This window comes from Myxine glutinosa, chromosome 9, assembly GCF_964187855.1.
Source record: "Myxine glutinosa chromosome 9, kmMyxGlut1.1, whole genome shotgun sequence".
Taxonomy (NCBI): domain Eukaryota; kingdom Metazoa; phylum Chordata; class Myxini; order Myxiniformes; family Myxinidae; genus Myxine; species Myxine glutinosa.
The window spans coordinates 103720294-103747562 of NC_136269.1; the positions used below are offsets into that span (position 1 = coordinate 103720294).

Consider the following 27269-nt stretch of genomic DNA (forward strand, 5'->3'; position numbering starts at 1 on the left):
GTTAGATCTGATCCTCCTTCATGCCGAAGTGCAGATCCTCCTTCATGCCACATCCGATCGATGCAGCCGTGCAGCGATCGGTGCAGTCGTTTGTGCGGCACACGGCGCAGCGATCGGTGCAAACGTGGACTCCCACACTGCCACATCCTGCTGATACTTGCTCCCGCATGACGTTATTTTCCCGGGTGCCGCACAAACGGCTGCACCGATCGAGATTTAACGGATGTTTATATAAATCGTTTAAAAGAAAAAAAGCCTTCAATATCTGATATTTAGCCTTTTCATTTGGGCCTCCCAATTGAAGCCCCGCCCGTAGGGCAGGTACCGTTGCTCGACGTAAGAAGACGTCACAATGAACGTCATGCAAACGCGAATGTTATGCGGGAGTCCAAACCTGAGAATTCTGGAGACTAAAGCTGAAATTGGGAAAAATAAATAGCCTATTTTACTCCTGGGGATCCCAGGATTATCCATCCAAAATATCTTTGCGATCGGTTGAGCAGTTTTTACGGTACCTTCGAACGGACAGACAGACGGACATTTGGTGAATTATAGTAATATATATAAATATAAACGTGAGTTGTCTGTGTGTCCACGTTTTATTCAGAGATGGCTGAAGGGATCTTCATCAAACTTTCAGAGGTTCATCAGTGAGTGCCTGGGAGTGTTTTAGGCAACAACAAAAAAAAATAGAAAAAAAAAAAGGTAGTTTTTTTGGAGTAAAAAAAAAAAAAAGGATCGCTCGATAGTGCCGAAGCCTTTTTAAATGAATGACAGCTATATACAAGTACACATTCGCATCAATAAATACAAAACAATTACCAGACATTTGAATACAAACAAGCATTCTGAGTATTGCGCTGCAATACATGTCCCCTACCAAAGTTCAAAGTGCCATAACTTTGTCAAAAATGATCGAATATGCAAATTTATGCACGGTTGATGCTGGTTTTCAAACTTGATCTGAGGTATGCTGACACACATGTGTGTCACGCCTCGCCTCGTTGATAAGCCCACAAGGTCGCTCCGTGGAGCGGCCTGCACGTATTGCACTGTGTGAATTATATAATTACCAACGCACGGTCTGAGGTACTGGCGATTCAAGAGATATCCATTTAAAAAATATATTTTCGTTTAATTAACGATATCTGCCAAACCACGTGCCCTATCGCAAATTCCAAAAGGACATTTTAGTAGACTGACATGCTGAACAGATTTGTGAAGTTTCCCCTCAATTGGATCAAAAATGAGGGAGGGGCTCGGTTTTAAAGGTTCATGCTTAAAAACGTTATAACTCTGAAACCATCAGTAATTTATTATATTTTTCGGTTCACGATCAACGATCGATGTGTATCTATATATATAAAACACAGTTTATGTGTGTGTGTGTGTGTGTGTGTGTGTGTGTGTGTGTGTGTGTGTGTGTGTGTGTGTGTGTGTGTGTGTGTGTAATGTTACCGATAGACTCCTAAACGGAGAGGCTCACGTGCTTGATATTTGGCATAGACATGGCTATTGAGCCTGGGAAGAACATGGCCTACCTAAAAATATTTCACGAGATCCATATTTTTACCTCAGCGCATTTCAGCGAGGAATATTATACACGGATTCTGAGCCGGTGGCAGAGCAGCGCGCTGATTCACTCAGAGCGATCACATGATGTTCCATCCTTGCCGCCATAATCTCACAGTTACGCGTTCGCACGTAATTCAGAGCGAAAAGCGATTGCGTTTTTTCACATTTCAGCGAGGAACATTGCCATTCACACCACATAGGCTTTTTTTTCTTTCATCTTTAGATCCATATTTTTAGCCATAACATAGCGAACGTAGCGTAGCTAACGTAGCGTTAGCATAACGTAGCGTAGCATTGCGATCCTCGCTCAGGATCTTCGTCAGGTTCGCGAGCGAGTTAGCCAAAACGTAAAAGTGAAAATATATCGAATGACCATTGCCATTCACACCACATAGGTTTTTTTTTCTTTCATCTTTAGATCCATATTTTTAGCCATAACGTAGCGAATGTAGCGTAACGTAGCGTACTGCTAACGTAGCGTTAGCATAACGTAGCGTAGCGTAGCGATCCTCGCTCAGGATCTTCGTCAGGTTCGCGAGCGAGTTAGCCAAAACGTAAAAGTGAAAATATATCGAATGACCATTGCCATTCACACCACATAGGTTTTTTTTCTTTCATCTTTAGATCCATATTTTTTGCCATAACGTAGCGCATTATGGCTCGCTCGAGCTCGAGTTAGCCAATCACCTGGGAGCATGAGGCCACGTTGGCCACGCCCCCGACACAACGCAGAGTTGCAATCTTGCGTTTGCGTCGTTTGTTTGATTGCAGAAGTTGCAATCTTCATTACCACGTGTAAACGTAAAAGTGAAAAAAAATTGAATTTGTCTACGAGTGAGTGACTGGAAGACTGACTGTGATAAAGGCAATGGCACCGAAGAAAAGAAATTTGTCGTTGATCAACCTCCCGAGCAAGGAAAATCGCTGATCGGAGACTCCATGAAACCAATGAAGATACTTTCCACCATCGACAAGCCAATCAAGAACGTGTCTCTCGATTCAGACAGCAAGAGACAGAATATGAGAGAACGGCACGTCTAAACTCCAATCAACAATGTCTGGCGAGGGCCAGACAGCGAGAGACAGAAGATGAGACAGAGGCACGTCTAAACGCCAATCAACAACGTCTGGCGAAGGACAGACAGCGAGAGACAGAAGATGAGACAGAGGCACGTCTAAACGCCAATCAACAACGTCTGGCGAGGGCCAGACAGCGAGAGACAGAAGATGAGACAGAGGCACGTCTGAACGCTAATCAACAACGTGTGGCGAGGGCCAGACAGCGAGAGACAGAAGATGAGACAGAGGCACGTCTAAACGCTAATCAACAACGTGTGGCGAGGGCCAGACAGCGAGAGACAGAAGATGAGACAGAGGCACATCTGAACGCTAATCAACAACGTGTGGCGAGGGCCAGACAGCGAGAGACAGAAGTTGAGACAGAGGCACGTCTGAACGCTAATCAACAACGTGTGGCGAGGGCCAGACAGCAAGAGACAGAAGATGAGACAGAGGCACGTCTAAACGCCAATCAACAAAGTGTAGCGAGGGCCAGACAGCAGGAGACAGAAGAACAGCGCCAAAAACGACTCAACAACTGGCAACCATCAGGCAGACGGCAGACGGCCATTGCATGGGAGAAGGCTGCATTCAGTTACAATCCGAACACTGACTACTCCTCAAACGTTGATATTGGCTCCATGTCGTTCACCTGTCAGTTTTGCCATGCCTTGAAATGGAAAGGAGAAACACCAGGAATGTGTTGCAGGGGAGGCAATGTCCTTTTGCCTTCTCTCCAATCTCCACCGGAACCTTTGAAAGAACTACTTCAATCAACTACGACTCAATCCAGACACTTCCTGAAGGAAATCCGTAATTACAACTCTTCGTTCCAAATGACTTCGTTTGGAGCAGATCGCGTCGTCACTGAGCAAGGATTCATGCCTACATTCAAGGTGCAAGGCCAGGTATACCACCTCATTGGCTCTATCCACCCTCAACCAGGTGAGCAACCGAAATTTTTACAAATCTATTTTATGGGTGACCACCAAGAAGAAGCTGCCCGACGAGGACAGAACTTCCCCAACCTACTCTCTGAACTAATCCTCGCCTTACAAGATATGCTCCACTCAAATAATGCACTGTAGCTGGGCGGCTTAGCTAAAAAATTCGGATCGATTGTGCCTTTGCCCTTAAAAGCATGAAACTTGGCACATGGCTATAATACCCGAAAAGAAAGATTTTTAGTCCAGGGGGCATCCCCAATTTCACCCCATATGGCGGCCATCTTGAAATCCAAGATGGCCGTCATACAAGACCTATTTTGATGAATATCTCCATAATTAGAACAGATATCAAAATGGTTGAAGTGCCTATACCTACATTTTTAGGGTCTAGGAATCCAATGGCAACATAAAATATTCAATAGTATATGGCAGCCATCTTGAAATCCAAGATGGCCGCCATAACAGACCTGTTTTGATGAATATCTCCATAATTAGAACAGCTATCTAAATGCTATCTGGTCAACAGCTTCAAGTCGACATTGGAGAGAATGCCTTCACCTGATTACAAGGTCGTAATTCGAGCTGACAAACGTCCTGATGGAGAGCACGAACGTCGGTTTAACGAGCCCTTCCCCTCCCCTTACCCTTCCTCCCTCCACTTCCCCCTCCCATCCTCCCCCTCCCCTTTCACCTTCCCCCTCCACCCTACCCCCTCCCCTCCCCCTTCCCCCTCCCACCTCCCCCTTCCCCCTCCCACCTCCCCCTCCCCCCTCTCCTCCCCTCCCCCTCCCCCCTCCCTTCCCCCCTCCCCCTCCTTCCTCCCACTCCCTCCTCCCACCCTCCCCCTCCCCCTCCCACCCCTCTCCCCCTCCCACCCTCCCCCTCCCCCCCTCTCCTCCCCTTCCCCCTCCCCCCACTTCTCCCCTCCCCCCTCTTCTCCCCTCCCCCCTCTCCTCCCCTCTTCCCCCTCCCCTTCCCCCTCCCCTTCCCCTTCCCCGCCCGGCAATGCCGGGTACTTCTGCTAGTATATATATGTTGCTCGGCTTGGTTCCGCCCCTCCGGAAAGCGCGCGCTGTGTCGCGCTGTTGACATTCGCGAGACGAGGCTGAGGATGCGCAGTGCGGCTTGAGGAGAACTCGAGAATAAACAATAGCTATCCATAAAAAAAAAAATTCTCGTTTAATTAACGATATCTGCCAAACCACGTGCCCTATCGCAAATTCCAAAAGGACATTTTAGTGCTGAACAGATCTGTGAAGTTTCCCCTCGATTGGATCAAAAATGAGGGAGGAGCTCGGTTTTAAAGGTTCATGCTTAAAAACGTCATGACTCTGAAACCATTTGATGCATGACGTCATGCTCGGTGACTTTTTTGTTCGTCATGGTTATGCGATTCTGCCTGCAAAGTTTGGCCTCGATCTGTTCAGCCGTTGTAGAGAAAAAGGGGTTTTCGTGTTTTCACGAAAAACAATATGGCGACCGAACCACGTGATCTGTGACGTCATAATTACCATTAAAATATTCTACAGACCGAGTCCATCATATGGTGAAAATTTTATCTCAATCGGTCCTATTATTGCAGAGAAATTGGTTTTTAAAGGAAATTAAAACTTAAAATGGCACTGAGTTAAGGATCATCAGAATTATCAGAATTACCAAAGTTCAAAGTGCCATAACTTTGTTATAAATGATCGAAACGTCGTGAAGTTCGAACCCGATCTGTAACTTATCATGAGGAAACCATGTACCAAGTTTGAAATCATTAGCATTAAGCGTTTAGAAAAAAAGTGCGGAAAACTGTTCTTTGCGTGACGGACTGACTGACTGACTGACTGACAGACTGACGGACTGACTGACTGACAGACTGACGGACTGACGGACTGACAGACTGACAGACTGACGGACTGACAGACTGACGGACTGACAGACTGACAGACTGACAGACGGAGGGACGGTGTGCAAACCTATAGTCCCCTCCGGTGTACACCGGTAGGGGACTAATAAATCAAACAACTCCAGAAGTGTACGAATTTCATAGTATGGCTTCTTCTTCTTCCTGACCGGCATCACACGTAACTCAGAAACGTGAGCCACATTCATTCAGAAACGTGAGCCACTCCCCTTCCTCTCCTGCCTCCCCCCTCCCCTCCCCTTCCCTCCTTGCCCGCCCCTCTCCCCACCATTCCCCCCTCCTTCCCTTCCCCCGATCCTCCTCTGCTCCCCTCCCCTTTAAGATATAGATTCTCTGTAAAAGAGCCTCCACTTCTGACTGCTCCCCTTCCCCCCCCTCTCCCCTTCCTTCCCTTCTCCCCTCCATTCCCCCTCTCCTCCCCTTCTCCTCCTCCTCCTCTCCTCCCCCCCCCTCCCCTTCCTTCCCTTCTCCCCTCCATTCCCCCTCTCCTCCCCTTCTCCTCCTCCTCCTCTCCTCCCCCCCCCCCCCGTTATCCTCCCCTCCCCCGCCCGGCAACGCCGGGTACTTCTGCTAGTGGATCTATATTCGGACAATAACAGGAAGTATATTTATCTGTTATTCACCAAAGACCGAGCGATATTTTACATCCATCTATTTCCGGTGCTGGTAGACGAGTCCTTCTGATGAATGTCGCCATCGATGTGAAACGCCAGGGTGACCGTTCATAGCGCGGTCTGGATTCGAACTCAGGTGAGTGCACAAACTCTAGTCTAAGCCATCCTGCCAGCCCGATGCGCTGTATCTATGACAACCGATTGCGAGTGACGTCACAAAAGTTTGCCGTCGAGGTTGGGCAGCATTTGTTGGAGCGTGCGGACATGGAATGAAGGTCTTCGAACATCCTAATTGTCGTCATGGTTAAATTTGTACAATCAGTCATATTCCTGGCATTCCTTGGGAATTTCTTTTCCATTTGTACATCGACTCCAATCGGTAAGACAGGTTTCACCTCCATTGCTCGATAACCCTCCTCGTATTTGCCTTTCCTCTCGGTTTCTCTTTCGATGTTTCCATTTTTTCGATGATTTCTCGTTTCTGTGCCTCTCGTTGGGAATTTTGTGAGAATAACATGAATAAGTGTGATTGATAGTCTCTCCTTTCCCTTCCGATACTGGAGGGCAGGTGACCGACCCGAGCACGAACAGGGATTGGCGCGAAAAAAACTCCCTCAAAACACGTGTTCTTGCTCCATTTGTTGGATATAAATTATAATACAAGACTCCTCGTAACTCACGTTTTACATTTTCAATTCTGTGCTTCGTATTAATATAATGTGATGTTTACAAACTCTTTCCATCTGGCCTGACATGTTTATAATTACTAATCACCTCCGCACAGCAAATAATTATCCGTGTTAGTAATTATGGGGCCGCTGGCTGTGAAAATCTCTTATGTTGTCGAAATGTTTCGTGAATATTCGCACAGATGAGTTTACACATTCTGTAACATCGAGATCGGCCATGATAGGGGGAAAGGAAGGAGGGGTTATAATTGTTGGACATATATGACGTAAGGACGTAATTACGTGTCGGTCAGATCCGGATGTCCGTACGAGCGCAATTAGCGACAGCGAGGATCACGTGACAAGATTTTTTTTTTTTTTTTTTGTTTGTATACTGAATCGAGGCTCGTGAAAGAGCTAACATTTATTTCACAAACAAATCGACCAGACAAACAAAATATATAAAAAGAGGGAGCGGAAGACTAAATGGGGAGAGAAGGGGAAGCACACAAACACAACATTTGAGAGCAGGGAGAAGTGTGGGAGGGAGAGGGCTTTGGGGGAGGAGGCGAGGGAAGGGGGGGGGGGGGGAGGTATAAAACACAAGGGGACCAAAGACTTCCAGGACAGAAGTTGGTATTTCAAAAAAAAAAAAAGTGTAGGATTTTGGGTGAAATTAGCGGGGGTAGAAAAGATCAAGGTTTTGGATGGGGGAAGATAAGAGATGGTGGTGAACAGCTGTTTTAAAGACCTGGAGGGAGGAGTGGGATTGAAGAGAGTGAGGGAGTTTGTTCCAGAGGCGGGAGAAAAGAGGAATGAAGGAGTGAAGGTGAGCAGAAAGTCTTGATTTTGGCAGTTTCACCATAAAAAATGGTGATTGTTAATTATTTAACAATAATTTAAAAAAAAATTTAACAATTTTTTTTAACAATAACAATTATTTAACAAATTGTTAATTATTTAACAATTCCTTATCCCTCTCTGGTGTTGGCTTAGCGGTTAGGGTGCCGGCTTGGGATCCGAGGATCCTGGGTTCGAATCCCAGTCGATTGCTGAATTAACACCACGGGGGTTTACTCAGCCTGTTCATCCTTCCGAGGTCGGCAAATTGAGTACCAGTTCACTGGTAATTCCTTGCATGTAGCAAGAGGCGACTACCAGGGTTGGTGGCAGGAAGGGCATCCGGCCGTAAAACATTGCTTCAAAAAAATATATGTCCACAATCCTTCCTGCAAGATGAAGAACCTACATATTTAATAGGTTCATCACCAACAAAAACTACAGGGGCTCATTACTGCACCTTCACTACTGCCTGCCTTCACTACTGCCTGCCTTCACTACTGCCTGCCTTCACTACTGCCTGCCCTCGCTGCCCCTTCAGAAGGTATTCAAAAGTTGAACCGATGGGGAGGGTTTCCGAAGATACGCCTTGCCTTGGGTGTCATTTGATCTCGGGCCATCCCTGGTTGTGGTAAATGGAGAAGCAAATAATATAGGGTAACTAGAACGCCACTCAGTAGAGCGCATACTCCCGCCGTGAGTTGAGTTGGAATAATACGTTTTGTTTAACATCCCCTCTCCCCAAAATAAATGAAAAAGTAGGCCCTAACTGTCAGAGAATTAATTTTGATATATCTCGGAATTAGAGGAGGAAAACAGCATTTCAGAATAAGAATAAAAGCTTTAATGCAGTAAAACAGAAAAAAAAATTCCCCAAAAAAATTCCTGCATCGGGAATAATATCCTGAGCTTCACCAAAAACTAATCAATTCTTCCTTATCCCAAGGGCAATCATCCCACCAACTTTCATCCAAATCCGTTCAGAACTTTTCCAGATATCGTGTTCACAAACACACGAACATACATACGGACGGACACGATCGAATGCATTACTCCCGCATAGCGGAAGAGGATTTGAAAAAATAGGTACAGGATATGTAGGCGTAAGCAATAGATAAGGATAGGTAGACATGAGGCAGACAACTGAAAAAGGGTTGTGATGTAATATTTGCTGGTATTCTGCAGAGAATAGGGAAGGGAACAAAATTCAAGAGTAAAATAATTGATGTCAACCAATGGTTAGAGGAATGGTGCAGGTAGAAAGCTTTTGGGATTTTTTTTCAGATTGATGGCCATAGGCCTAACATGAGAGGGGCCGCAAGATTTGCAATGGGAATTAAGGCTTTTTTTGGGGCCTGTTGGGAGTGGAAAGGCTACAAAGGAAGGAACTGAAACTGATGATGTGATTGATAAGTCTTGGGAGCAAACAATAATTTCAGGAAGGAAAGAGTGAAAAAAACATTCCAGACCCATGGCAGGAGTTTAAATAATAACTAGAATGGCACTCAGTAAAGCACATACCTCCACCAGGTCGAACGGTTTACGTTTTGTATGTAACCCACTGATAGGCCGGACCTGGATCCGGACCATTCATCTTTGTCACACATCGAATTCTAATCTGTTTGTTTTTGTCACCTACACAACCTGTCCACCGAGTTTCGTCTGAATCTGTCCACAACTTTGTGAGATATCCTGGGCACAGACAATCAGAGAGCGGTGAAAACACAACATCCGTCCACCTTCAGTGGCGGAGGTAAATATGAAGAGCTTGCAGCTAAAGTAGAGAGCCAGGAGTGTGACGTAGCTGCAGTAATGAAGACAGCTTAATGAGCAGTCAAATTGGAAGACAGGACTTTAAGGCCACAGGATGTATAGATGTGATAAAACAAGAAACAACAACATGTATTTTAAGGCCATTTTCCCTGCAAGAGTGGGGTTTAGCCTTGTGGTCCCCATGACAATCTTCTCCATTTTCCACTATTTTCTGCATCTCCCCTTGTTAACCCCCTTGCCCGCATTTCTTCTTTCACCATCTTTAGCCAAGTCTTTCTCGGTCTTCCCCGTCTTCTACTTCCTTCTACATTCATTTCCATCACTCTTCTCAACCAGTCACTTTCATCCTTCCTCAACACATGAAACCATCTCAACCTGTTCCTCTTCACAGCATCAATCACAGGCTCTATTCCCATCATCTTTCGCAATTCATCATTTGTCTTCCTCTCTCTCAACGATACTCCGCACATCCACTGAACCATTCGCATTTCCACCCTTTCCAGCTTTCGTTGCTGCTCTACGTTCATTACCCATGTCTCGCTCCCATAAATCATAACACTTCTCACACATGCAGCATACACCTTTCCCTTCAGCTTCAACGACACTCCCCTCTTCATCAGCACGCCACTCCGTTCCTGAAACTTCTTCCATGCACATCTCACTCCAGCAACCGTTGCCGAGTCTGATCCACCTTCTCCATTCAGCATGCCTCCGAGGTAGCAAAATGTTTTCACACCTTCCAGCTTCATGCCGTCTCCAAGATCCAACTCAACATTTCCTCCATCTGCAGCTCCCTCTGTGCACACCTTACATTTGAATGTAGCTGCCACACTGGTTAATGACCCTCTCAAACCACTACATTTTTGATGAACCCACTCAGCACACATTGTACATTGAATGGAGTTCACTCTGACACCCTTCCTGCACACAGCACAGGGCCACTTCCCAGTTCTTTCCACATCACCACATGCTTTACCACTTGCCATCACCTTCGTCTTTCCGATATTCACCTTCAGACCTTTTGTCTCCATACATTCCTTCCACTTGTTCAACTTTTCCTTCAGTCCATCCATACTTTCCGCAATCAACACCAGATCATCTGCATACAACAACTCCCACGGTAAACCCTCCTTTACGTTCTGAGCCAGCACCTCCATCACAGCTACAAATAGTAGTGGACTTAGTACCGACCCCTGATGCACCGACACCTGATGCACCTGATGCACACTGATGTGATAGGAAAAAGAAAATTTGATGAGGTGTACCAATCTTGGTAAGACAATATTATATCAAGAGAAAGTGATGATTGAGATTCGGGATTGTAAGAACAGAAAGATATTTGCAGGATGCATTTCCAGGATGACTGGTAATAGAGAATGTTGGAACCCTTCTGTGGATCGGTCCCATCGGCCGATGGGTCTGACCCATCTGTGGATGCACGAGAAATGACAATGCAGACCCATCGGCCGATGGGTCTGCGCCATCTGCGGATGTGTTGTTCACCTTGAAGGAATGTGTATGCATCATAATTCATCTCTGTTAAATTCTGTTTAACGTATTGTATCCGTATTCTGTAAATTGTATCCGTAATTGTATCCGTAATTGTATCCGTATTGTATCCGTAAATTCTGTTTAACGTATTGTATTGTTTGTGTTAAAAATCATCTCTGTTAAATTCCTACCACATGTAATTCCAATGACTGTGTACCTGATTGAAGAGCACCATTCTGTCAACACATTCCTTCAAGGTGAACAACACATCCGCAGATGGCGCAGACCCATCGGCCGATGGGACCGATCCACAGATGGGTTCCAACAGAGAATACCAGGAAAGAGGAGCTTCGTGAAGAATTCAGGCCCGTGGAAAGGGAAGAGTTTTGATTAGGGGGGATTTTCACCTGCCAGGGATAGATTGTGTCAAGGAACAGGGAAAGGGCAGAACAGATGAGGATTTCCTAGATCTAGTCCAGGATTGCTTTTTATAACCCACTTCGTAGATAAGTCCACTAAGTGGAGGTTTGACCTCTTTCTAAGTAATCATCCCAATATGATGGAGGAGGTCGACGTCGGGGAGAATTTGGTGACCGGTGACCATCACATAGTGTGTACAACAACACTGTTAAGAGCTAGTGTTCAAGACTGTAGGGTAAGGTTTCAGGTAGGCAAACTTTGAAGATATGAGAAGAGAGTTAGGTGCTGTAGATTGGGAGAAGCTAACAAGAGGGTAGTCTGCATCAGATGCATGGACACCTTGCGAGGAGCAAATATGTCAGGTGCAGAATAAGTAGCACCACCTAGCGTTACATACACCTCAACCTCCGTTACGCACACCTCAACCTCCGTTACACGAGCCAACAGCGACATCTATTGTGTCTACATAAGGGAAGAGAAGGAATAACTTTCTTTACCTGGGTCCTTTCTGATGAAACCAAAGCAGTATTTGGTCTTTCATTTGGGAAATCCTGGGAAATATCTTTTAAATCGTGTATCCAACATCCATGTAATTCACTATAAGGTGAAAATGCAAGCTTGATATCAAAATGGCCTCGAAGTTTCTCAATATCTCTCGTTCTCCCTGTAGGACCTGAAAGGCTTGTGATGCAATTGTCAAAAGAGGAAGAGCCTGATGCTGGGATGATACAAAGTGTGCAAGTGCTCAGCAGAGACAAGGTGAAGGACGATAAAGTTCTCGCAGAGAGAGCAAAGATGATGGAAGGATGGTGGAAAAAACTTGCAAAAGCGCTGAAGAAGTTGCGCCGCACCAAATTGACACTGCAACGCACAGTTGATGTGAAGCAAGAGATGAATGAAATGAACATCAATCCTTCCGAACCACGTTCAAAGACACCTTGTCCTCAACCTGTATCTCCAATCTTGATTTTTAATCTGCCTTCTCTGAACCCCAAACCACCACAATTTCAACCTAAACCTTTATTTCCTAAACATATCAATTTGCCTTTCCCATCAAGCACCACATCAAGTGCAACTCCAAAACCCAGTCCAACTATAAACTTGCCATCGATTCATCCAAAGCTTCCAACTCCCACTGCACAAGGATACTCATCCAGCAAGACACAAAAATCAATGTACATCCGACCAAAGCCATTCTCATTTAAGCCGAAACAAGTAGTCTTGAAATATCAACCAACCATGAAGAGGCCTGAACCATCTTCCTATTGGCCAGGACTTGCTGTCAAGCCAAAAGCACCTGGAATTAAAAAGCCAAAGTTCATATACATCAGGCCTAAAATTGTAGCTCCGATTGGAAAAGTTAAACCAACCGGTGTTGTGAAGAAACCTGACAATGTGCCTTACAAACCAAGTCTATCTTGGCTAAAACCACCAGTTACCAGCATTCCGCAACGTCACCCAGGAAAAGGAGAGATTTACAAACCAAGTCTATCTTGGCTAAAACCACCAGTTACCAGCATTCCGCAACCTCGCCCAGGAAAAGGAGAGATTTACCAACCAAGTCTATCTTGGCTAAAACCACCAGTTACCAGCATTCTGCAACCTCGCCCAGGAAAAGGAGAGATTTACCAACCAAGTCTATCTTGGCTAAAACCACCAGTTACCGGCATTCCACAACCTCGCCCAGGAAAAGGAGAGATTTTCCAACCAAGTCTATCTTGGCTAAAACCACCAGTTACCAGCATTCCACAACCTCGCCCAGGAAAAGGAGAGATTTACCAACCAAGTCTATCTTGGCGAAAACCACCAGTTACCAGCATTCCGCAACCTCGCCCAGGAAAAGGAGAGATTTACCAACCAAGTCTATCTTGGCTAAAACCACCAGTTACCAGCATTCCACAACCTCGCCCAGGAAAAGGAGAGATTTACCAAGCAAGTCTATCTTGGCTAAAACCACCAGTTACCAGCATTCCGCAACCTCGCCCAGGAAAAGGAGAGATTTATGTTCCTCAATCAGAAACGAGCACTCCAAGGCCATGGATATCAACAGAAGAAATCCGAGTGCGGTCTCCACCAACAACAACAGAAGAGCCGATTGCTCGGTCCTCGAATTCCGGCTTGGATAAAACGACACAAACGAATGTGATGGACCGCATTGAAACGGTAGTACGGGACACTCTGGAAGCTTTTGGAAGCGAGTATCATAGTATCCAGATCGCAAACACCGTGATCCTGAGGCCACGGAACATCCAGAAAACCTTGCTGATCCAGCTGGCACCTGGGCGTTGCCGGATCCTGATGGAGAAAGAGCACAAGGTGCTCCTGGATTGCATCAAGAACAACAAGCGAACGCTTGTATGGATTGGCTCGGGGACTCCTTAAACAGAGGACGAACGTTGAAGAAAATCAGGAACAGTGAACAAACTTCCTGGTGGAATTCATCCATTTCCTTGTGATGTGGTTTATATGATACTAGTGGGGTCACCCGTGGGAATCCCACGGGCATGGACGTGTGTGATATTTGAACATCTTCATTAAGTTGCTGCAAATTCAGTTTTACAAAATGGTTACTGGCAATTTCAGATCCACAAATGATGTAATCTCCGCAATATATTTACTTCTGATAACATGTGAATGCATGTGCACGCGCACACGCACACGCAAACACACGCACACACACTCGCATACACACACACACACACACACACACACACGCACACACACGCGCACACACACACACACACGCAGTATATGCACATATATACACATATACGCATACAGACACACACACACACACAAACACACACACACGCACACACCCACACCCACACACATGCAGTATATGCACATATATACACATATACACATAAACACATACAGACACACACATATATACACATAAACACATACAGACACACACATATACACACACACACAAACACACACAAACACACACAAACACACACACACACACACACACACACACACACACATGCAGTATATGCACATATATACACATATACACATAAAAACATGCAGAAACACACATATACACACACACACAAACACACACACACACATGCAGTATATGCACATATATACACATGTACACATAAACACACAGATACACACATACATACACACACACATATACACATACACACACACACATATATACATACACACACACACACACACACAGACAAATACACACATAAACATATATACATGTGCACATATACACATATACACACACACACACACACACACACACACACATATACACATACAGACAAACACACATATACACATATACACATATACACATACAGACAAACACACACATATACACGCACATATACACATACATACACATACACACAGACACACACACACACACACACACACACACACACACACACACACACACGCCTATTAATTATAATATAGATTGTGATTTTGTTTTTCGCAATTAAAATTTCTATTTGAGCAGAGCAATGGCGCACATTGCCTAAGGCAATGATGATTTGAGGTGTGTTTTTGAATGGCGGCCTACGAGCACAAAGGTTGTGTGTGAAATTGGGCCAACTATTTTCGTATCCTCGTGTGACAAGAAATGCACATTAAAGTCATTAATGATCACAATAACTACTTCTTTTTTTTTTTAACGAAGAAGGGTGCTTCCAACCAAAAAGTAAACTAGATCTACAACCATATGTTGGATATGTATGGGCCGATTTTATTCAAACTTGGCAAAAGGACAATACATGAGGGTGTGGCGGGCACATCTGGCAATAATTCCGCGCACCAGTGGGTGGCGCGAGCGGCCAGGCGTGGAACTGGATTGCATGCCCCGCCTTTCGGCCGACCGATCACGCCCGAGGACAAGGCGTGGCCTCGGGACATATATGCGGGCTCTAAGCTCGAGCCCGCCCAGTGCTGAAGTGCGAGCTCTTAATAAAGACTCTTTTTGTACCTACGCGTTGTGGCCTACCTCTCTGGCAATCGAGTCGTGTGTGTGTGCAGCACCACACTACACTGGTGACCCCGCTTGGTTCAGCCGTTGCTGACCCCCGAACGCGCCATGGCTACCAACGCCGTCGCAATCAAACTCCCGGAGTTTTGGGAAGCGCAAGCCGACGTTTGGTTTGTGCAAGCCGAAGCTCAATTTCAACTCCGGGGCATCACGGCGGACGAGACCCGGTACTACCATGTGGTCGCCGCCCTCGGGTGTGCTGCCCATGTCGTGTCCATCCTTCGGCGCCCGCCGGGTGACCACAAGTACGAGGCACTCAAACGTCTCCTCCTCGCCACGTTCGGGCTCACGGAGGTCGAACGTGCCGACCGCCTCCTGGACCTTCTCGCCCTCGGCGACACATGACCATCCATCCGGATGGATTTTATGCTGTCCTTGCTTGGAGACCAGCACCCGGATTTCTTATTCCGAGTGCTTTTCCTACGCCAGCTACCAATACAGGTACGCCTCGCGCTGGCCGGTTCCAAAATAACGGAATCCTGCGCCCTGGCTGGAGAGGCCGACAAGTATTTCACGGCCTGCGACACGCGGTCGATGTACAGTGCTGCCATAGTGGATCCCGGCGCGGAGGGGTACAGCGCCCCCTACTCCTCTCGTGACCGCTGCTACGCCCCGCCCACTACCGCCGCCGCCACAACCACCGCCGCCGGCACGGCCGCCGTGGGGGCCACCGCCGCAAACCTGGTGCTACTACCATGCCAGGTTCGGCCGCAAGGCTAAAACGTGCCGCCCACCGTGTTCTTTTGACAGGTCGGTAAACGACCGGGCCGACGCTCACTTGCGGCCATGAGCGTCGGCCATTCCGGCAGCCTCCTGTTCATCACGGACACCTCGTCCGGGCGCCGTTTTCTTTGCGACACGGGAGCACAGGTAAGCGTCCTCCCTGCCTCCGCGTCCGACAAGCAAGCCGCGGGCCAGGGCCCCGCTTTGCTTGCCGCCAACGGTACACCCATCCGCACATTCGGGAAGCGTTGCCTCTCACTGCGGTTCGGAGGTCAGCGCTTCCAATGGTCATTCATCACCGCCAGCATGCCAATGGCCCTGCTCGGTGCGGACTTCCTATGTGCGCATGGTCTGTTGGTCGACGTTAAGCGCAGACGTCTCATCCAGGCCGAAACCTTCAGCTCGCTCGCTTGTTCGCTGAGCGGCCCATTGAGCAGCTCGCTGAGCAGCTCACCGAGCGGCTTGGTCGGGAAACCCCCAGTGCTGAAAGCTGAAACCCACTTGCTTGCTTGAAAGCGGCTTGCTGAAAGGTTCCGTCCCGGCGAGTTTAGTTTGTACGCTTCCGGCAGCGGACGAGCTTACCCACCTCCTCACCAGTTTCCCAGCCCTCACGCAGCCCACCTTCTCAGCGGTGGCCGTTAAACACGGGGTGGAGCACCATATCCCCACGGTCGGGCCACTGGTCTATGCCCGGGCATGCCGACCCAACCCCACGAAACTCGCCGTGGCGAAAGCGGAGTTCGCCACGCTGGAACGGCTGGGTATCGTACGGCGCTCCAACAGCGCTTGGGCCTCTCCTCTGCACATTGTGCCGAAGCCTGGCGGAGGATGGCGGCCGTGCGGCGACTACCGCCGGCTCAATGATGCCACCACCCCCGACCGCTACCTGGTCCTGCATATCCAGGACTTTTCCACCCGGTTGGCAAACACGACCGTGTTCTCCAAGGTGGACCTCACCCGGGGCTACCACCAGGTCCCCGTACAACCGGACGATGTCCCAAAGACGGCCGTCATCACCCCTTTCGGCCTCTTTGAGTTCCTGCGAATGCCTTTTGGGTTGAAGAATGCGGGCCAGGCGTTCGAACGGCTCATGGACAGCATCTTGCGCGACTTACCTTTCATCTATGTCAACCTGGACAACATCCTAGTCGCGAGCGCATCCCGGGAGGAGCACCTGCTCCACCTCCGCACACTTTTCGAACGCCTGGGCCAGCATGGCCTAATCATCAACCCCGCAAAGTGCAGTTTCGGCGTCGCCACCATCGTCTTCTTGGGGCACCGCATCACCAGGCACGGGGCCGTCCCTTTACCGGCCAAGGTGGAGGCGGTCAGGGATTTCCCGTGCCCCCGCACGATCAAGGGGCTGCAGGAATTCCTGGGCATGGTAAATTTTTACCACCGCTTCGTGCCCCACGTCGCCCAGCTCCTCCGCCCCCTGCATGAGGCCCTCCGGGGCAAGCCGGGCAAAGGTGACATCGCCTGGTCGGAGCCGATGGCCGCGGCGTTTGCGGGCGCAAAGCTGGCCCTGGCTAACGCCACCATGCTGGCGCACCCGGCACCCGATGCACCGATCGCCCTCACCACCGATGCGTCGGACTACGCGGTGGGCGTGGTGCACGAGCAGTGGGTGCGTGGTGCTTGGCAGCCGCTGGCGTTTTTTAGCCGGCAGCTTCGCCCGCACGAACGCCGCTACAGCACCTTCGACCGTGAGCTGCTCGGGCTCCACCTGGCGGTCCGACACTTCCGCCATCTGCTTGAGGGCCTCCCGTTCACGGCTTTCGTCGACCACAAGCCCCTTGTGTTCGCAATGGCCAAGGTCGCCGAGCCATGGTCGGCACGGCAGCAGCGTCACGTCTCTGCCGTGTCCGAGTACACGACGGACATCCGCCACGTCGCGGGTAAAGACAACCCAGTGGCGGATTGCCTTTCCCGGTCCGTTGCACACGCGGTCGCACACGTGGTCCACCTCGGGATCGACTAAGCCCGGATGGCGGAAGACCAGACTCTCTGGACTCTTTAAACTGTATTTATCTTTCGGTGTGTGAAGTTATTGTGTGCAACTTTGGTTGTTTCTCGGTGTTTATCTTTCATAAATTGATCGTCTGTTTGCCGTGTCGCGAGCAAGGCCTTGTACAGTGTGCACTGTACAACCTTGAGGCTTTGTTTTTCTCTCAGTGGTCCGTCGTTTGTGATCCAATAACTTTCGTTCTCTGTATTCCCAGTCTTTTCACCCATAGCCTACTTCCTTGTGTAAATCTCAACTAAAAAAAAAACAAACAAAAAAAAAAACATTTCTTTCTCTGTTCTCATTCGTTTATTCATTCTTATTCGTTCGTTCGTTCTTCGACCACGTGTTTCTCCCCCATTTCCCCAGATAGTTTTCACTCATTAACCTTCAATGTTTACACTTTCCCCTCAAGTTATGTATTCCGTCATATTTTATAACACCTTTTTCTTCTTCTTCTTTAAAAGGCTGCTTTCGACTTGCTCACCAAATCAATTCATCCCAAAAAAAATATCCATCTCCTATAGTGCCTTTTTTCTACATTCCCTAAACTCTCCTGCACTCCATCCTCCATCCAGCGTCCTTAAACGTATTTTTAACTCGAAGGTCACAAGAAACTCATTTTGCAATAAATGTTCGTTTCCCATAAATCGTACACTTTCAAAAATCCAATCTCACCCCTCCCCTCCAAATCTTCCCCATAACCCCTCCCCTCCAAATCTTCCCCATCACCCCTCCCCTCCAAATCTTCCCCATCACCCATCCCTTTCAAATCTCCCCCCTTGCCCCCTCCCTCCTAAACTACCCCCTCACCCCTCCCCGCCAAGACGCCCCCTCGCCCCTCCCCTCCTAGACTCCTGCCTCACCCCTCCCCTCCAAATCTCCCCCATATCCCATCCCTTTCAAATCCCTCCCCTTGTCCCTTCCCTCCCAAACTCCCCCCTCACCCCTCCCCTTCAAATCTCCCCACCCTCATTGCTTCTCAATTTCCCCCCTCTCACTCCCCCTCCTCAAAGCGTCCTCCCCGCTTCTTCCCCCTTCAAACTCTCACCTCCATCTCCCCCAACCTTCTGCCTCGCTCTTCCCCCTCCTCAAATAACACCTCATTGTGGCTCACCCAATCACCATCAAACCTTTTGTCCGCCCCATCCTTCCCTTTCTCCGAGCTATTCTGAAATCTCTGACACACCTTCAACAGCTCTCCCTACCTCTTCCACCTCTTCCACATCTTACCCTACCCCTCCTCCCCCCTGTTCTGTATCTGATGCTCCCCCTTCCTCTTCATTAACGGTATGGACCTCAAACATCCGGGGCCTTCGTTCAAACTTAACTGATCTCTCCATACAGGTTGCTTCTGTCAAACCAGACGTGATCTGCTTAACAGAAACTTTCCTCCTTTATGATGTCTCTGATTCCATAGTATCTCTCCCGGGCTACTCCCTCCTCCGGTATGATAGACCTGAGCCTCGTCCTGGAGGCGGGGTTGCTATCTTTATCAAAAACTCTCTTCCTCACTCGCCCTGCACTGCACTCTCTCCACCTCACCCCCAGGAATACCTCTGGCTACGGCTTCCCCTTCGCTCCCACCTCTTGTTCATATGTGTGTTGTACCGTCCACCAAACAGTGATGACTCCATCTACATCTCGCTGTCTGATGATATGGACCAACTTCTATCTACTCATCCCAACTCTCTCTTCCTCATATGTGGTGATTTCAACTGTCATCATGCCAGTTGGCTGGGTGTGGGTACCTCTCTCACCAGCCATGGCTCCTCAGCAAAGGACTTCTGCGACTCACTGGGACTGACACAATCTGTCAATTTCCCGACCCGGATCTCAGTCAACGGAACATCTTCTCTTCTGGACTTGGTTATGACTAACTTCCCTGAAAATGTCTGCTGCTCTTCTTCTGCTCCGATCGGATCATCTGATCATGTCCTTGTTAAAGTGGACATCTCTCTGACCATCCTCAGGGAGCCTGCTCAGCGTCGACGAGTCTGGCATTTCACTCAGGCCAACTGGCACGGTCTTCAAGCAGCCATCAATCATCTGGACTGGTCTCCCATCTCTACCACCTCTGACATCAACTCATCCTGGGAATTCTTCCAAAGTAAATTGCTCTCTCTCATGCACAGATTTATCCCATCTCGTCTTCAGTTGTCATACCCTTCCTCCCGTCCATGGTACACGGAATCTTGTGGTGAGGCTGTTGCCCAGAAACAACTTGCCTTCGTCTCCTGGAAAGCAAATCCAACGGAAGGAAATCTCATTTCCTTTCACAAAGCCCGAAACAAGTGTGTGTCCACCCTCAGGAGAGCCAGGAAACAATATCTCTCCGTTCTCAAGACCGAACTCTCTTATCTGTCTCCCTCTTCCAAATCCTGGTGGCGTCTGGTCAAATCCGTTTCTGGTGTTTGTTCCCCCTCCATCCCCTCCCTTACCTCAAACGGCTACACAGCTGACTCCGCACGTGAAAAAGCTGAATGCCTCAACTCTGTGTTTGCCTCTAAATCTTGTGTCCCAAACCCATCCCTCTCTGTACCCACCATACCCAGTCGTACCCTGCTGCTCCTGGACTCCGTGTCCTTTCCTCCTGACAAGGTGGAAAAGTTTCTGTCAACCCTCGACTCTGATTCTGCAACTGGACCCGACGGCATCAGCCCACGGGTCCTAAAATCCTGCTCTGCTGCTCTATCTCACCCTCTCTCTGTTCTCTTCACCCTCTCTTTTGCTCAAGGTCAACTGCCATCTGCTTGGAAATCAGCCAACATCACCGCTTTGCACAAAAAAGGTGCAAAAACAGATCCTAGCAACTACAGACCAATCAGCCTTCTCCCAATTATCAGCAAAGTCATGGAATCCATCATTGCTTCGGATATGAAATCTTTCCTCTTCTCCAATGGCTTGATCTCTGATCATCAATTTGGTTTCAGACCAGGTCACTCTACTCTGGACATGCTGCTTCTGCTGTCTCAACAATGGATGGAGGTCCTCAATGCCAAACAGGAAATTAGAGCTGTCTCCCTCGACATATCACGTGCCTTCGACACGGTCTGGCACCCCGCTCTGCTCACCAAACTCTCCTCCTTTGGTATCCATGGAAATCTCCACGCATGGCTGGCGGACTTCCTCTCTAGTCGTCGTCAACGTGTGGCCCTGAATGGGTTTCTCTCATCTCCTCTTCCTGTTCAGGCTGGAGTTCCCCAAGGCAGTGTTCTGGGCCCCGTGCTTTTTCTGGTCTTCATCAATGATCTCTCTGACTCTCTCGAAAATCCTCTCTATCTCTTTGCTGATGACTCCACTCTCTGCCCCTCCATTCCTCTTCCCTCAGATCGGCAGTCTGCTGCCTCCTCACTCTCTGAAGACCTGGACAAAATCACAGACTGGTCAAACAAGTGGAACATGTCTTTCAATCCTGACAAATCTCACACTCTTACTATGTCTCTCCGAAAAGATCGACTGGACAACCCTCCCATCTACTTTCTCAACAATCCTCTCCAAGAAGTTCTGTCGCTCAAGATTTTGGGTCTCACTATCTGCCATGATCTTTCTTGGGAAAACCACATTTCCAAGCTGGCCTCCAAAGCCAGTCGCCGACTGGGCATCCTCCGTCGTGCGAAGTCCTTCCTCGGCACACCTGAGCTCCTCACCACATACAAGGCTTTCATCCGCAGCTCAATGGAATACTGTTCCCCCCTATGGGCCGGTGCTCCTGCCTCACACCTAGCTCGGCTTCACGCTGTTGAAACCAAAGCTTTCAGAATTATTGGAATCTCCCGCGATGAAGCTATCTCTGAGGGCCTTTCACTCACTCACCGCAGGCAGGTAGGTGGTCTTTCTGTCTTCTACCGACTCCTCTCCGGCCTTGCACCCCCAGCTCTCTCTGTGCTCTGTCCCCCAAATATTCCTACAGGTCGCACAAGATCTGCCAGCAACCCTCTGATGGTTAAACTGCCGAAATCTCGGCTCTCTGCTCACCTTCACTCTTTCATTCCTCTTTTCTCCCGCCTCTGGAACAAACTACCTCACTCCCTTCAATCCCACTCCTCCCTCCAGGTCTTTAAAACAGCTGTTCACCACCATCTCTTATCTTCCCCCATCCAAAACCTTGATCTTTTCTACCCCCGCTAATTCACCCCAGATCCACCTTGTTTGAAATTCCAACTTCTTTCCTGGAAGTCCTGGCAGTGTCCATATGTTTTATACCTCTCCCACTGCCCCCTTCCCACGCCCCCCCCCCCCCCCAAAGCCCTCGCCCTCTCTCAGATCTCTCGATGTCTCCATGTCTCTCGGTCCCTGCTCTCAAATGTTGTGTTTGTGTCCTTCCCCCTCTCTCCCCATCTTGTCTACCGCTCCCTATGTTATATGTTTTATGTGTCGGTTTGTCTTTCTGTGTGATTAATGTTCGCTCTTTCACGAGCCTCGATCTTGTATACAAAAAAAAAAAAAAAAAAAAGAAAAAAAAAAGACCGCTGACTCCGGCGTCCAGGCCTTGTGGACCGCCGTCACGGGCCTCCGCGCCATCGAGGTGCCGTTCGACGTCGCGGGCACGGCCCTCTTGTGCGACGTCTCCCTCGGCTGGCCTCGTCCCATCGTGCCCGCTGGCTGGCAGCGCCCAGTTTTCGGCCTGTCCCACCCGGGCACGACGGCCTCCCAGAAGCTCATCGCGGCGAAATTCGTCTGGCATGGCCTCAGGAAGAACGTCCGCGACTGGGCCAGGACGTGCCTCGCGTGCCAGAGCGCAAAGGTCCACCGCCACACCCAGGCCCCGTTGGCCCCGTTTACGGTGCCCGAGTGTCGGTTCGACCACGTTCACGTCGACTTGGTGGGACCTCTGCCCCCCTCGCGGGGGTTCACACACCTCCTCACCATGGTGGACCGCACCACCTGGTGGCCGGAGGCCGTGCCACTGGCGGCGATAGCTGCGGCTGACATTGCGCAAGCCTTCATCGCCACGTGGGTTGCCCGGTTTGGCGCCCCCTCGGACATCTCGTCTGACCGCGGCCCCCAGTTCACCTCGGAGCTCTGGGGCGCGATGGCGCAAGGGCTCGGCGTCAAGCTGCACCGCACCACGGCCTACCACCCCCAGGCCAATGGCCTGTGCGAGCGCTTTCATCGCTCCATGAAGGCCGCACTCCGGGCCAGCCTCCATGACGGCAGCTGGGCCAACAGGCTCCCCTGGGTCCTGCTGGGCCTCAGGACGGCACCCAAGGACGACCTGCGCGCGTCCTCGGCGGAGCTGGTCTTTGGACAGCCGCTGCGGGTGCCAGGCGTGTTTATCCCTGACTCCACGGCTCCTTGGTCCGCAGCGCAACAGCGCTCCACCCTGCAGCAGGCCGCCAGGAGGTTCGCCCCAGTGCCCACGGCACACCACGGTTGCCCGCCCTCCAACGTCGCCCCGGAGCTTCGCACGGCGGAGTACGTGTTTGTCCGGCACGACGCCCACCGGGCACCGCTGCGGCCCCCGTACGACGGGCCTTTCCACATGCTGGAGACCGGGGCCAAACATTTCACGGTGGACATCGGCGGGGCTCCGGAGTGCATCTCCGTGGACCGCGTCAAGCCGGCCCACCTCGATCTTGACCACCCCCAGCCAGCAGCTCTGCCTCCGCGTCGAGGCCGCCCACCGGCGGTCAGACCCCCGGCACCCACCAGCCCCACCATCCCGCTACCCCCCAGCCCTGCACGCATCGCCAGGGGGCGTTTCGGCCGGGTCATCCGGCTTCCCCGCAAGCTCACCCTTCAGGTGCGCGGGAATTCTGGGGGGGCGCGTGTGGCGGGCACATCTGGCAATAATTCCGCGCACCAGTGGGTGGCGCGAGTGGCCAGGCGTGGAACTGGAATGCATGCCCCGCCTTTCGGCCGACCGACCACGCCCGAGGACAAGGCGTGGCCTTGGGACATATATGCGGGCTCTAAGCTCGAGCCCGCCCAGTGCTGAAGTACGAGGTCTTAATAAAGACTCTTTTTGTACCTACGCGTTGTGGCCTATCTCTCTGGCAATCGAGTCGTGTGTGTGTGCAGCACCACACTACAAGGGTATACATATACGCATCATTTTTTTTTCACGATGCGATCAAAGATGGCCGACTAGCAGCCATTTTAGTTGTAAATAACCCCGATGTTTAACACGTCCTCAACCAACCATTTCTTGGACAAGCATTTACCGATGTTGTTCAAACTTTCACACTGATATAATTAATGATGGCTTACATATGTGTGTCATTTTCTTTCGACATCAGATCCAATATGGCCGACTGAGGCCATTTTATTACTTAAACGTGTCCCCAACCATTTCTTGAACATGCATGGTCTGATTTCCTTCAAACTTGGCACAAGCATTGCACATGACGGCATAGACGCGCACCTCACTTTATTTTGCGAACTGATCAAAGATGGCTGACTGGTCGACTAACGGCCATTTCAGTTGTAAAAAACCTGATAGTGAACATGGCCTCAACCTTTTTTCGGACATGCATTTACCGATCTTGTTCAAACTTGGCACACAGATAATGAATGATGGCTTACATCTGCTCTTCATTTTATTTCAACATTAGATCCAAGATGGCCGACAGGCAGCCATTTTGTTACTTGAACGGATATGTATGGACCGATTTTATTCAAACTTAGCACAAAAACAATACATGAGAGCATACATATGCAGATCTTGTTTTTTAATCCGATCAAAGATGGCCGATTGACGGCCTTTAACTCCGTCCAGCAAAATTACTAAAACCACGGGGGCTACGACATGTTATGTCTTTTTCTTCTTGTTTCTAAAGGATTTTGACCTGCTGAATCCAATGAGGCCACAGTTACCAAACTCTCCGACCTCGTTTTTATATCCAAAATGGCCGATTTTCAGATGGCCGCCATACTAAAAAAAAGTAGCAACTTTGAACCAGTAGGGCTAGAAAGACAGTCTTGGGGTCTATTCTTACTTCTTCAGTCAGATTTCTAAATTTGTAGATGACACAAAGTGTGGTCCTAAAGTAGATAGCAGACAGGGTCATGCAGTTATCTGATTCAAGAAAGTCTAGATAGTTTCATCGATTGGACAACACAAGGAAAGGTAAGGTGTTTGGGATGGAATGGGTAAGAATAATGAATATAGAGATTGCATGATGGCTGCAAGGGGCAGTTTTGGAGCATGACATGCAGGAGAAGGATCTGGGGTGGCAATAGATGTAGGGGGAATGGTGTAAGCAGCCAGGACCATGCGAGGCAGCTATAGGTAAAGCAAACAGGGGTTTAGGTTGTTTTCCTAGGGGGATAACTCATAAATCCAAGGAAGTGGTTTTAACATTGTATAGGAATTTATTGAGGCATAATATACAATATTGTGTCGTTTTGGTCACCACATATGAGGAAGGATGTAGCTGCCATAGAGAGGGTAGAGCGTAGGGTGACTGGATTGATTCCAGGGCTAACTAGACTAAGCTATGCGGAGCGTTTGAAGGAGACAGAACTTTATACATTAGAAAGGAGACGGTTATGAGGAGATCTAATTGAGATGTTTAAAATAACGAAGGGTGTGGACAAGATAGGTGCAGTGGAGTTGGTCAACAGAGTTAGGACCAGGGGCCATAGCCTGAGGGTAAATAGGATTCGAGTTAGGACAGTTTTAAGGCAGGGGTCTTTAAGTTGGAAGGTGGTTAATGTGTGGAATGGTCATCCCGGAAAAGTAGTGCCAGCCTAGGGATGGATGAGTTTAAATGGGATTTGGATAGGTACTTGGATGCATTGGAGATAGAGCTGAATGAAGATATTGGCTTGCGTGGATGGTAGGTAGCTTGTGTGTGGATGGGTGAGTTGGTGCAGCGCAGACATGATGGGCCGAATGGTCTCCTTCTCCACCTGAGTCATCCTTGAACATCTATTTCTGATCAAGAGAAAGGGACAACCTGTACAACAGTAACAGAAGAAAAGCGATCAAAGAAGGTAAGCCAATATGAATAGCAGATTGGAATATGGCTCTGATGATGATGATGATAGCTCGCCATTAGTTTATGGAAAGAAAGCTTCAAAATATGTTTATTGAGCAATGCTTGGTCGAGGAAGGGAATGGGTCAGGAAGGTTAAACACTCACCAAAGTTATAATAAGCCATACCTGTGCCTGCGCATTTTGTTAGCTATGTTCACATTCTCTCCTGTAGATGAATATCTGTGCATGTCCATCGGAGGGCGGTAGTGCACGGTAGAGGTCTGTGGAATGACTGAGACGGGACGGTGGGGGAGCTCCTTCTCGGCTCTGTTTCGGATATCGTCCAGGTGACATCACGTGACGTCACGCTTGTTATCCACCTTGTGGAGCATTACCTTAGCTCACGCCATTCATGGGGAACCATAATAATGGGGTTTTTTGTTGGTTACGCGAGAATGGCCTGTGAATATGAAGAGATATTGATTTGGAATTTTAAAGGTTATCACCTCACCTTTGTCACCCGTTCACCCTCCACATCTAACAAGATTGGCCGCACTGTTGTCACAACCTGCGGCAAAATAACAAAATCCGGTAACGGGCCGATTGGGAAACGCGCATTTAAAGCGCTATTAAAATAGCAACTCGACACCTCTCATCCATGTCAGCCTCCACCACCGTTATATCAGAACGAGCTGATTCGTCACAGTCATGGATTATTTAACCCCAAGTTGGTGCCGTTCAAAAATTACATAATGCTATTTTTTAGGGAGGCGCGTACCAACCGGCCTGATTAAACCTTGCTAATAATTTTCATTCGACATATTATATTTTTCGGGGTCCTTTATCTTGATTAACACTTGACCCAAACAAAGCCAATGGAAATCTGATGCTACAATCCCAGGCAGTGTATAATCAGCAGAGGCCTACAGGCCTTATGTTCTAGGCCCACCAGAAAACCAAGATGGCGGACATATTATTTTGTCTGGGTGCTATGGTGGGTGGAGTCAAGTGCCAAATGTGGGTGGAGTCCAGCAGCTGTCAGACCAATGGGTGCACATTTCAAAAATCGACCCCAACAAGAACCACAACAACAACAACCATGCTGAGCTCTTGTAGACCTGCAACATGTCACAGGTAAAAACATGCTATATGATGATCCTGTGGCGGGCACAATGGGCAATAATTCCGCGCACCAGTGGGTGGCGCGAGCGCCCAGGCGGGCACCGATGGCACATGCCCCGCCCTTCGACCGATCGGCCACGCCCGGGGACTAGGCGTGGC

At 49.0% G+C, this 27269-nt stretch overlaps 1 protein-coding gene across 2 annotated transcripts; it reads left to right on the forward strand.

Annotated features, from left to right (window-relative positions):
• The first annotated feature begins 6082 nt into the window (after positions 1-6082).
• Positions 6083-14491, forward strand: LOC137435138 (uncharacterized). Of its 2 annotated transcripts, none has more exons than XM_078784624.1 (2): positions 6083-6243; positions 11970-14491. In XM_078784624.1, exon 2 carries the CDS (start codon positions 11987-11989, stop codon positions 13679-13681), a length of 1695 nt encoding a protein of 564 aa, XP_078640750.1. In that variant the 5' UTR covers positions 6083-6243; positions 11970-11986; the 3' UTR covers positions 13682-14491. The 2 variants fall into 2 exon arrangements, with proteins under 2 accessions (XP_078640750.1, XP_078640749.1); XM_078784623.1 differs by lacking the exon at positions 6083-6243 and adding an exon at positions 6356-6486.
• Positions 14492-27269: the final 12778 nt, after the last annotated feature.

Bases quoted from the DNA above. Each gene is read 5' to 3' on its own strand.
- LOC137435138 (XM_078784623.1), top strand. From the start codon at position 6,408: ATGGTTAAATTTGTACAATCAGTCATATTCCTGGCATTCCTTGGGAAT. The intron at 6,487-11,969 runs GTAAGACAGGTT...TTCTCCCTGTAG, and splicing joins TTGTACATCGACTCCAATCG to GACCTGAAAGGCTTGTGATG.